Source organism: Arachis stenosperma, chromosome 10 (genome assembly GCF_014773155.1).
Source record: "Arachis stenosperma cultivar V10309 chromosome 10, arast.V10309.gnm1.PFL2, whole genome shotgun sequence".
Lineage (NCBI taxonomy): Eukaryota > Viridiplantae > Streptophyta > Magnoliopsida > Fabales > Fabaceae > Arachis > Arachis stenosperma.
Window position 1 is genome coordinate 103,668,941 of NC_080386.1, and position 12,458 is coordinate 103,681,398.

Sequence of the window (12,458 nt, forward strand, 5' to 3'; positions counted from 1 at the left end):
AACAAGCACCAAAATACATATCTCAATTCTTATCAAAGTCACTAAGCATTAAATATACTCATACATTCCAACCTATCCTATGGTCACCTAGTCTAAATTTTCACAGAACATTATACATTAAATACGCAAAACCTAAACCATACATTAGCCGATTTCTACGTATTATCCGAAACACCACCATAGAGGCACCCAAACACAGCTCCAAGAATTCAAAATCCCCAAAGTAATGGCACCCAAACTGCACCAAGCCTCCAATGTATTCAATCAAGCTCCAATTTGACAATTTCAACTCTAATTCAACATAAACTCAAATTAGTTTATACAATTGAACAATTTAACACTAGGACACACAAAATTGGACAATCCACAAAGGTTTAGAGTTTTCTTACCGTAGCCATTGATGATTGGAGTATAATCCAACAATTATCCAATGTTAGATTGCACCTAAACCACCAAAATCACTCAAAATTCAAACCAATTTCGCACATAAAAGGGGCACAGAGAACTGGGTGCGAATTGGAAAGAAACATACCTCTTTGTTTGGATAGAATTGAAGAGGACTCCAAAAAGAACGCGTGGCCACAAACGGCTTGTCAAAGGAAGTTCCAGATTGAAAATTATGAGGATTTGAAGTTTGAAGTAGAATATGGAGTTAGGATTCTATCACTCTTCTCTCTTCTCACCGTGGATTTCCTTGCAAGAATGAAAACTGAATTGTTGCGGCTGCAAGGAGGAAGAAAAGAGGTTATATGGGTTGGGTCTTCGGCACATTTTGGATTTGGTTTGATCGGTTTGGTCCGTTCATTTTAATTTTGAGCCAAATTTTTTAAAATTAGTGTCAAAATTTTTGTTTTAATTAGCTCTATTCTATTTTACTATAAAATTCACATCTCTAATTTTTTTATTAAAAATTAATTTATTGTAATTATTCACTAATTTTACAAAATTTACAATTACTAACTCAAAATAATTAATTGCATTCATAATAAAAAGAGTTTACTTAACAAAAATAACAATAATAAATTTAGGTGAGTTTAGTTTTCAATATATAGACAAAGTAAAAATTACCAATAAAACTTCAAATAAAAAAATAATCTAAATCTTTTAACATTATGAAAAAGGTAATATCCAAATTATCGATAATAATTGTTTCACATTTGAGTTGTTATTTCTCTCTGTTAGATAATTTCAGTTGTTTTCAGTAGTGTATTATCATCAATTTAACGTAAACGATGTCCATCTACAATCACATTTTCATTAGAATATTCGTCAAAAAAGTTATTATTCCTAAATTGTATTTTAATAAAAATACGTTTAACTAATCTATTATATCTTTTTAAGTGCACAATTTAGTTAATCAATTCATCTTTATTATAAGTTAATAATTAATTTTATAAAATGTCTCAATTTTTTAGTTAAGAATAATAACTAAATTGTCAATTAGTTTTTTTTTTTTTTTAAGACAATGTTCACTAGTTAAGTCCCTCGAATAAAGAACAAAATAAAAATTAAAAATATGCCTGATGAAAAAAAAAAAAGAAAGAAAGAGGAATTCGACATTTTATGAGAGAATAGAGAACGTAGCAGAGGTATTTTAAAAACAAAAAATGGAACACTTGTGCAGTTACATAGGTTCGACAGGTGCACTTGATCATTAAAAGCGTGAAATCACTGCCTTTTGAGTTGAAAACATTTCCAACTCTTACAAGAGAAAATTCCAGAAACAAAGAACTGTCATTTTTAATTGTGTTGCATTTTTTAAAATATTTTTATATGTAAGCAATTATATTTTTATATTTTGTTTTTGTTTTCATTAAAAATAAAAATAAAAATGATCAAACCAATTAGCCTCTAATTGTTTGTCTATCATTTTGGCTTTCTTTTTCCTTTTTATTAGGAAAAAAAAATACACGTCTCCTTTCAAATTTCAAGGAGGATTGAATCATTGAACACACGAAACTTGTGTTAGGTTTAACTAGTGTTTTAAGTCTGAGACACATTGATTTCTCTTGAATGGCTACACCTTTATGTTCAATTCAGAAATAATATTATAAGGGCCAATCAGTAGCGGAGTTTAGTTCTGCCGGCAATCTTTTTGGCTTGACCAAGAAGTCTTATGTCCTCCGAGTCGCACGGCGTTTTAACCGAAAGAACTTCTTTCGCAATTCATGCTTTTCTGTTTTTATGACCAGAAATTGTTTCTTGATTTCCATTTCAAATTGTTCTCAGGCCACTATTGGCCAAACCACTTGGGCACTAGGTCCAATGTGAGTTGGATCACTTAGCCATGCTTCATAATTGGAAAAACGAGCACCATGGAAATACATGCCACTAAGCCAAAGAAAGATGATGGAGAGTTGGCCGAAATGGGCACTAAATACTTTTCCGAAAATCTCCTCTAAATCACTAGTATGGCTATCGAAATCATGAGCATCAGCATGTAGTTCCAATCCAAGTATAGTATCGGTCCCTTAGCTATTGTTCTTGAGAAATGACCGGGTTTTGCCCATTTCTCGAAAGAAGTTTTTATGGGATCTCTATCTACCAAAATCTTTACTTCTGGTTCCGGCGAACGAATAATCATTGAGTCCTCCTCCTTTTGGACAACACATACAAAGAGACCTGCCAATAAAAAAAAAAGATTAGTAAACTTTTGAGAGATTTTTATATGAGTTTCTTTCTATTCTATCTCCCATCTATCTATTCCATTTTTTCTTTAGTTATTCACTAGAACAATTATGATCCGGAAGTTAATCCGGAGCAAGTGTTCGAATCTATTATGACATAAGATATAGGCGCTCAACGGACCTTTTTGAATCCTCTAAAACTCCTTCTGGACTTGAATCTCATTCAATAATTTTTTTGTGCACCTAGGCTAGGAGATTCAATTTGAATTTGAAATTCAAAGATGGAATTTATTTTATATCTGTCTTATAATAATTAATAGAAGAGATTATTGCACTCTATTTCCAATTATGTGAGCAGTCATCAGCATTGCTAGACACCATACTGCTATTTCTTTTAGTTTTTTGAGTTCATCTTTTTTAGTTTCACTTTTAGTTTGAATAACCGAAAAAAGGCAAATTCTCTGCTAAATATAATAATAATATAAATAAGATTATTTAGTAAGTATAAATAGTAAGAAATATAAAACAAATATGAAATAATATATTAAGATATAAGGGTATATAGAATAATATAAATAGAACTAAAAAAAAGAATGTTTTTATTAAATTAAGAACGCCCTGTGATCTTCAACTAATTATGTGCTTCAATATAATTACCGGGGGTAAGGGCTATAGCTTGTTTCCAATATTCAGCGGCTTGATCAAACCAAGCCTTAGCAATTTCGGAATCTCCCTGTCGAATGGCATGTTCTCCGCGGTCGGAATAGGTGAGTAAATTCCTTCCCTTAGAACCGTACTTGAGTTTCCTGCTCCCTGTCGAATGGCATGTTCTCCGCGGTCGGAATAGGTGAGTAAATTCCTTCCCTTAGAACCGTACTTGAGAGTTTCCTGCCTCATACGGCTCAGCAGTCAATTGTTCCATTTTTCTGGAATTAACCAAAAGAAAATGGAATGGGTTAACTACATGAGTTTTAAACTTGAATTTTGATTAAAAAATAGTTTCATCTCTTTTTCTTTTTATTTTTATAGTTTTATCGTTTCTCCTACCTTCCGAAGAATAACACATCTACATTAACATTCTCTAATTTTCTGAAAGGTAACTATCTCAATTTCATATATCATATACTTTCTAATATGACATTTCTATGGTCTATAGAATCTTTGAGAAAGACTTCTTTTTATTTTTCATAAGAAAGAAAAGACTTACTATCAGTGGGATCTGATACTACATCGCTGCTCAAAATCTTAGGGTAGGGGATCAACTTTATTACATAAGTGGTGGCCATGCCCCCCAAACTTTTATTAAAAAAATTAGTAATACTTTTTCAAAAAATAAAAAATAGTTCAGTTGGCTCAAATATTTTATTATAACTTAAAATACCAAAGTTTAATCTTCATCTCTTACTTTTATTGCACAATAATTTTTAGTTTTAAACATTCAAAACATATTGGATTTGGACTGAATTGACTGTATTACAAAAATATATTAATAGAAAATATATTTTAAAATACAAAAAATATGTATCTACTTTTTATTAACGAAGTGATCGATTCTTCGTTTCATAAAAGGGCAATTATAGCGTACAGATTTGAAGATGAAGATATGCTCTTTGATTCGTTGCACAGGTGACGCGTGGAAATCTGCTGGTGGTTGGGGGAGCAGCTTGCTGACGTAACTAAACGGCTTGCAGAGATGAAGATATGCTCTTTGATTCGTTGCACAGGTGACGCGTGGAAATCTGCTGGTGGTTGGGGGAGCAGCTTGCTGACGTAACTAAACGGCTTGCAGAGGCCGCAGAGCCGGTCTAAGTTGGTCTACATTGAAGCTAAGCTGATGGGGGAAAGGTGATTCCGGGTCAGCACAAGAATTCCGTTGAACGGATTAAATGAATGGACTTAGCTTTTATGGGCCCCGTATCTTAAATTATTGTGAGTGGGTGGTGGGTTATTTTGGTACTAGGGGACTCAAACCCAAAAAAAAAAAAAGAAATGGGGTAATAAATTCAACACTTCCATGTCAATGTGGCCGTTTCTTTTATGGCAGTGAAATGTTAGCAATATGTAAGCATTATATTAAGGTTTAATAATTCTTTTGGTGTGTATAGTATTGCATAATTTTTAATTAAATTTGTATATTTTTTATATCTTTTAATCGGGATCTGTAACAAATTTTGTTTTTTTAAATAGGTCTTTGTTAGCAATAAGTGTCTTAATTTTGTAGAGACCGAAATAAAAAGAAATTAGTACAAGGACCCAAAAAAAAGAAAAATAATGTAGAAATTCAGTAAAAAAAATGTAGGTATAAGAACTCAATTTAAAGAAAAAAAATAGGAGTTAATTATAAATTTTGCGAAACAATAGAAACCACAGTGAAATTAAACCTTCTTTTAAAAAATGCAATGAAAATATGAAAATAGAGAATAAGATATAGCAGTGTACGTTCTGAATATTTTTAGAATTTAATTACTCTATTGAGCCCTGTAGTTTGAAAAAATTTTCAATTAAGACCGTATACTTTTTTTTTTCTTTTAATGGGGTCCCTGGCTCCCTGCATTCATTTATTTTGTCAATGAGGTCTCTGTTAACAGCAGTTGACTTAAATGTAAAGGCATCTATTAAAACAAAAGAAACTGGTACCGGACCCAATGAGAAGGAAAACAAAGTATAGACACCCGAATTAAGAAATAAATTTGTACAAGAACTCAATTAAAAGGGAAAAAACTATAGGGACCAAAGTCGAAATTTTGCGAAACGATAAGAACGAACAAAGTAATGAAACTTCTTTTTGAGTATATATAAGTCGGTTTAGGTAAATACCGAATCGCCAATGGAAAGATTTTGCAACTGATAAAATAACGCTAGACTTGCAGGAGCACGTTTCCGATGAGAAGGTTGATGACGTGCCCACCTAAAAATGTTAGATGAAATTTGTAATTAATTTATTATCTAGAATGTAAGCCCCAAATCCCATGAATCCCACTCCGTTCCCCCTTTGATAGCTAATCCCTCTTCCCTAATGCACTCTGTGACCATCTGAACGCAGTCTCTCCAAAAGAACAGTAGAGCTAAAGCCCCACAGTCTGACACAGCCGATGCCACCGATACCGCATGGTCGTCATGTCGTAATAAGTTCTATTGCGTCTACCAAATACTTTACCGTCTGTCTTTTCCGACGGGTTCGCATCGTCTGTGCGCCCAAAACGATTTCGCCTTCCCTAACCCGCCACTTTCTGTCTTCCTTGCACCTTCACTGTTGTCTTAGGAATGTCACGCCATAGGAACGTGCTTCGCGGTTTCTCGCTTCCCTCCGATTGGTCAAGCATGAGGACAGACACACATTAAAAATTGCAGCTCGTTTAATCGTTTTTGTCCCGTCCGATCGCTGTCCCACCACTAGTGATCACTCGTAGCTGTCCTTTGTCAGTGTTCTTTGTGGGTTTTGCCGTGTTGTATCTTGTCTGTCTCTTGTTGTTGTGGGGTGGTGTTTTATTTTAATTTATTGTGTCGTGATTATTATATGTGAATCTATTTGTAAGTTTGCGGGCATTGTTGTTAATAAACTATATGACTTGTCAAGTAATTTCACAATCCGAAACAATTAAGGGTTGAAAAAGTGAGAGTGTGATGGGAAGGGAGGATCTTTTGCCAGATCAGGATTCAGGAGGATTTACTAGGTAAGAGCAACTCATGAGTGAGTTTGCGTCGGACGAGCTGGCGGTTTTGGGTTCAGAGGAAAAATGTAGAGGATTAGGGTTCCAAGTCGGACGGGTTGAATAAGTAATTAAAAATTCCATCTTCAACCTTTCAGTGGCCATCTTAGCATTGTCGTCGTCGAAATTTGGGTGCAACGAGGTTAGGGATACTATTGTCAAATTTTAAAATAATTTTATGGACTATGTGATTACATGCAAACGTCAGAACCCGATTATATAATAATATATTTAGTAAAGTAATTAGTTAATAAATTTTAAATATAATAATCTAATTTTTAGTTAAGTAATATAAAAGAAGCTTTATTTATTTTATATTTTTATGTTGTAGTTTAAAATATTATTTTAATAACATTTCTTAATATTAGAAACAAATTCTTGCATAATAATTAATCTTAATGAATAAAAAATCAGATTTTTTTGTATTTATTTATTTTAAATTTTTTAGAATAAAAAACTTCTACCTTTATATAGTAATAAATGTGATAATCTTCTTAATATATATATATATATATATATATATATATATATATATATATATATATATATAATTTAACCAATAAAAAAAGAATTTATTAAAGACTATTCTGATAAGTAAAATTTAACATCGCAAAACTAAATAATATAAGGGAGGAGAATAATATACGTTAACATCGCGAAACTAAAAGTAAAATATAAAAAAATTATTTTGCATATTTTTTATAAAAGAATAATTTAATTATTAAATAACATTTGTAATTATTAATTCCTTAACAATCTTATGCCCAAAATATAATTCAGTAACCGCAAAGCTTTACTCCACTTACTTGCTCTTATTTCTACTATTCTCCAACACATATGCAATGCCAGCACAAAGAACAAAAAACAAATCACGTACTGCATAATCCTATACATGTTATATAGGAGAGATCGAACTATATATCTTTTGGAATTTATGCAACAGCCAGAACACATAATTAATGGACACAAATCGGAGACCAATGACAAGAGCCTCTAGTAGATCGGTGCTTACCAGGATGAGGAAGAAAGACAACCCCACTCCCACCCAGCCACGACAAATGAGGGATTCAGGCAGTCGGCCAGCAGCTTCACCACGTGATACCACCACCGCAGCAAGCGGATCCCACTTTCAAATCCCAGCGACACCTGCACGTCCCGTGACGCCGGTAGACCAGCCAGGACTTAGGGTTTCCTTCAATGATATGAGGCTACTGAAGCGAAGACCCAAGTGCTACCTTTCGTGCATTTTTTTTTTTCGGCACCCCAAACATGGCCCAGGTTGTGAGCAACCAACGGAACACGGGATTTTCACAATCCCGTTCGATCTCACCCAATGAAGCCGGCTCAGTTGCCATTCCATCAGCGCCCTCAACTTCCTGAAAGCCAGCTGCATCCTGCATCATGGGAGCAACACGTGTCAAATCCTCAAATAATAAGATTGTACATCTGTATATCTGTACAAACAATATCTGTACACTAGTGCGACCCTAAATTCATCGATAATAGAGTTTGTGTCAAATTTTTCAACAATTTTTTTTAATATAATTAAAAGACAATTAAAAAGAAATTTATCTTTCGTTTTGTTTCTGAATTATTTTTCACAATATTCATAACTGAAAAAGAACTATTAATTGTAGTAATTGAAACAGAAAAAACTAATACCAAATAAATAAAAAAGAACGCTCATAAGAAGAAAAAAATCTACTTTATAAAATTTAAAAAATTTTATTTAATTAAAAAATTATTAATAATAATATATTTTCATATTTTTTTAATATTGTTACTTATTTTTAAATATTAAAAATTATTAATATTTAGATTAGACTGAACTTTTATTTATATTAGACTAAATATTAAATAAATTTTTAAAATATTAAATCGTACTTAATAATTTATTATTATTAATCCTTTTTTTAAAAAGTTGGGAGCGAGACCTCCACACACCACCCCCGACCGGTAAGTCCGTCCCTGTTTATGTTTAAATCGTACTTGTTACAAATTTAAAATTATTGAATGTATTTTCAATTAGCAGCATCAATATTTAAAAAACGTTAACGGATTTCGGTCGTGCTTTGCTTGAAGCAGCAGCATATTCCTGTCTTATTCTTGCTTTGCAGTTCCGTTAAGGGGCAAATTGCACGGGTGGCTTCAATTTTTATTATTTTTATTAAAATTCGAAAAAAGGATAAATAAACTAGTAATCTTTTAATTTGTGAATATTTAAATATTTGATAATTTAAAAATATATTTAGGTTTTTCGCTTTTTCAAAATTTAAACATATCAAAATCTAAACATATCAGATCTATGTTTACTTGGTCTATCAAACTTAACAAGATATCATATCTATGTTTACTTGGTCTAAATCTAAACATATCAAAATCTAAACATATTAGATCTATGTTTACTTGGTCCGTCAAACTTAACGAAATCTTGTTGTACTAATCTAGTTAATTCAGATGCACATGTATATCCAAACTTTGAAGATATCAATGACTTAATCAAGGATCGATTTCTCTTATTTTCTTAGAATAATAACACATTACCAATAAAATTTATTATTTTTAACTAATATTTGACCAACTTTAAATATTTAATATTTTATTTTTATACCCTTAGAATTTAAAATTTATACAAAACTTTTAATTTTTATAAACTTTTAAGTTTTATTATCAGCCAAATCCTTGACTACTAGTAGGCATGAGACTCTTCGCAAGACGCAAACTGGGGTTAACAAGTTTCGGTTCAATTGTGTTATTTCTTACTCTCTTTTTTGACAGTGTTATTTCTTACTATAATTCAGGTTCAAATGAAATTGAGTATTTTAATTAATTAAAATAAGTGATTCAAATCTATATAACTTTTTTAACTGCTAGTTTAAACTACGTTATGCCGTAGCTTTTATTGGACCTTTCATTTGAATTTCCCGTAATTTTTATTTCCCCATCCAGTTTCACTTCTTATTCAGGTACTGGTAAAAATATTAACAAGCGAGAAAATATATTGTATAAAATCCAGCGTGGATATTTCAGCGTGCACTTAGCAATATTATAAAAATCTCAAGATCATTAAGATACATTAACTATAGACATAAATGTTCCCATGACCAAAAACCTTCAAATGTAAAACTTTTGAGGGGAAAACGGCAATAAAATAAGCATGACAATAATTTCCCTTGATACAGACAACCTACTTAAACACATCCATCAAGTCCAAGGCAAGAAATGAGCCAACTCTGCCCGCCATATCAAGAGGGGTTGCACATAAAAACATGATACACCAAGATCAGAATATAGCCCTCCAACAATCAATTCTATCTCACCTCATATCTATGGCAACACAGTTCACATAACCTGACACAGACACGAAAAAGCAACCACAAGCATTAAAAATAACTCACCATTGAAGTTTGGCTTTAACTTAGAAGCATTTCCTGTGGACAATGGATGGGCCAGACTCATCATATTCACCCTTTGATATCCACATCTGCAAATATCAAACCTCATTTTAGAGTTCAATCTACAGGGCAATAGGCATAAAAAAAAGTGTAAAGTTGACTTTAAAAAAAAAAAGAATAAAATAAAAAATAAATTACTTGTTGGAAGGTGCTGAGTGATGCAAGGATGGATCCTCCGATCCAGACACTGTACTTCCTCTCTGGTGGAGCCACAACCTTAATCTTCATGCTGCTAGGAGCAAGCGCAGTGATCTCTTTGCTCATACGGTCAGCAATACCAGGGAACATCGTAGACCCACCACTAAGAACAATGTTGCCATACAGATCCTTCCTGATATCAACATCACACTTCATGATAGAGTTGTAGGTGGTTTCATGAATACCAGCAGCTTCCATTCCAATCATAGATGGCTGGAAAAGGACTTCTGGACAACGGAACCTCTCGGCTCCAATTGTGATAACTTGTCCATCAGGAAGCTCATAGTTTTTCTCCACTGAAGAACTGCTCTTTGCAGTCTCAAGTTCTTGCTCATAATCCAAGGCAACATATGCAAGCTTCTCCTTTATGTCTCGGACAATTTCCCGTTCAGCTGAGGTGGTGAACATGTACCCTCTCTCAGTGAGGATCTTCATCAGAGAGTCAGTTAAATCACGCCCTGCAAGATCCAATCGAAGGATGGCATGTGGAAGTGCATACCCCTCATAGATTGGCACAGTGTGACTCACACCATCACCAGAGTCCAGAACAATACCTGTTTGGAGGATTTGATTGAGGCACATAATCATGTGATGAAAAACAAATTAACCAAGACAGATTTCTAGAAATACAAACCAGTTGTGCGACCACTTGCATAGAGGGAGAGAACAGCTTGGATGGCTACATACATGGCGGGAACATTGAAGGTCTCAAACATGATTTGGGTCATCTTTTCTCTGTTGGCCTTCGGGTTGAGAGGAGCCTCCGTTAGAAGCACAGGGTGCTCCTCAGGAGCAACACGCAATTCATTGTAGAATGTATGATGCCAGATCTTTTCCATGTCATCCCAGTTGCTGACTATACCATGCTCAATGGGATATTTGAGAGTAAGAATACCTCTTTTGGATTGGGCTTCATCACCTACATAGGCATCCTTTTGACCCATTCCAACCATAACACCAGTGTGGCGAGGTCGGCCAACTATACTGGGAAACACAGCCCTGGGTGCATCATCACCGGCAAATCCTGCCTGTGCATATGAGATTAAAATAACTAATTCATTAGAGAAACCAAGACACATATACAGATGCAATCATAAAAAACTACTGGGTACTAACCTTCACCATTCCAGTTCCATTGTCACAGACAAGGGGCTGAATATCCTCACCATCTGCCATCTTTTATATACTGCTACACCGATTATATATTAGCTTTCTTTCAAACACATTCACTTCTATACAATATAACAAAATTAATTGTCTTACAAATATTAATGGGAGAGCATGGAAACAATAGAGTGCAGTATTATACAAACTACACCATAAATTACATATGAGCAACAGTTTTCAAAGAAAAATAGGGGCCAAGAAATGTAGAGTTCAAAGGAGACATTCATTTAAAATTTTAACGAAAAACTGCAGAAATTTAATGAATACAACCCTAACAGAAAATGTTGGATGTTGTAATGCTAAGCTTAACGATTTGGACATACAAAACGTTGAAAATAGCTTCAACTCGTGAATACCACTGTTACGCTGGAAATCCATAACTACCTAAACGATACTCTATCAAACAAAAGGCCGTCCAGCAACCAGATCAGAAGAAAAATTAGATCAGACAATAAGACCGGCGAACAGTCAAGACAACAAGAAAAACGAAAAATAAACACACCAGCTATGCACATTAAATAAAATCAGTCAAGTTCAACCAGATCTTAGATCTCCACAGTAGAAGATCGGAATCAGAGTTATCAGCATGCTATATACAGTTAAACATAGCACAATTTCTAGATCTAGTAAGTCTCTTCCACAGTCCGATTTCACTTCGGTTAAGTAGATCAATTCAAAATAATCGCGATTAGAAATAAACAAGAGAATTCCGAAACAAATCTACCGATTAAGAAAAGAAAATCGCAAAAAATGAAGTATCTTGTGCATAGAAGCTACTATCTACAGCTTAGTAAGCAAAATTAACCAGAACTGAAACAGACAAAGGTAAGATACACATGAAATGAAATTACCTTGAGAGAAGAGAAAAGGCGTCCGAGAAGAAGAAGGATGAGAGGATGACGATGACCTCGCTCTCTTCTGTAAACGGAGACGCAGTATCAGAATAGAGAGAAAAATGAAGAAATAGATAGGTATATATACTAGGGTGCGGGTGGTTGTGTGTATGTGCGTGCGTGTGAGTGTGTACACTTGAAAATTGAAAATTGAAAATTGAAAAATGAAAATTGAGACCCAAATTGAAAATTTAAAAAAATAAGAAAGAGTAGAGAGAGAGAGAGAGAGAGGGAATCATTTCAACCACGAGAAAAGATGGATAGGATGACCTGGCTGACAGCCTTTTCCTTCAGCCTCACACTCACACAGTCACACACACCCCACACTTCTTCTCTATCTTTTTCTTTTCTTTTCTTTTCGTTTCATTTCACTCATTTTTCCTCTTCCCCCTACGGCTCTACCATTAA

At 33.7% G+C, this 12,458-nt stretch overlaps 2 protein-coding genes across 4 annotated transcripts; both read right to left on the minus strand.

The window, feature by feature from the left end:
- Positions 1-2,398: 2,398 nt before the first annotated feature.
- LOC130957418 (uncharacterized) lies at positions 2,399-7,740 on the minus strand. Its single transcript, XM_057884274.1, has 3 exons — positions 7,668-7,740; positions 3,285-3,440; positions 2,399-2,622 (listed from the first exon to the last, which is right to left on the minus strand). The coding sequence occupies exons 1-3, from the start codon at positions 7,738-7,740 to the stop codon at positions 2,399-2,401; spliced, it is 453 nt and encodes a 150-aa protein (XP_057740257.1).
- Positions 7,559-12,241, minus strand: LOC130954915 (actin-7). Of its 3 annotated transcripts, none has more exons than XM_057881686.1 (6): positions 12,009-12,241; positions 11,107-11,176; positions 10,625-11,018; positions 9,931-10,544; positions 9,736-9,821; positions 7,559-7,731 (listed from the first exon to the last, which is right to left on the minus strand). In XM_057881686.1, the coding sequence occupies exons 2-5, from the start codon at positions 11,164-11,166 to the stop codon at positions 9,756-9,758; spliced, it is 1,134 nt and encodes a 377-aa protein (XP_057737669.1). In that variant the 5' UTR covers positions 11,167-11,176; positions 12,009-12,241; the 3' UTR covers positions 7,559-7,731; positions 9,736-9,755. The 3 variants fall into 3 exon arrangements, with proteins under 3 accessions (XP_057737669.1, XP_057737668.1, XP_057737667.1); XM_057881685.1 differs by lacking the exon at positions 7,559-7,731 and adding an exon at positions 9,339-9,570; XM_057881684.1 differs by lacking the exon at positions 7,559-7,731 and having other exon boundaries at positions 9,339-9,821.
- Positions 12,242-12,458: the final 217 nt, after the last annotated feature.

Excerpts from the sequence above, each read along its gene's own strand:
- LOC130957418 (XM_057884274.1), bottom strand. The coding sequence starts at position 7,740 with ATGATGCAGGATGCAGCTGGCTTTCAGGAAGTTGAGGGCGCTGATGGA. Across the intron at positions 3,441-7,667 it reads AACTGAGCCGGCTTCATTGG|GGAGCAGGAAACTCAAGTAC; the intron begins GTGAGATCGAAC and ends GCCATTCGACAG. Across the intron at positions 2,623-3,284 it reads AGCTATAGCCCTTACCCCCG|GTCTCTTTGTATGTGTTGTC; the intron begins GTAATTATATTG and ends TTTTATTGGCAG.
- LOC130954915 (XM_057881686.1), bottom strand. The coding sequence starts at position 11,166 with ATGGCAGATGGTGAGGATATTCAGCCCCTTGTCTGTGACAATGGAACT. Across the intron at positions 10,545-10,624 it reads TGCAAGTGGTCGCACAACTG|GTATTGTTCTGGACTCTGGT; the intron begins GTTTGTATTTCT and ends TCCTCCAAACAG. Across the intron at positions 9,822-9,930 it reads CACTCAGCACCTTCCAACAA|ATGTGGATATCAAAGGGTGA; the intron begins GTAATTTATTTT and ends TGATATTTGCAG.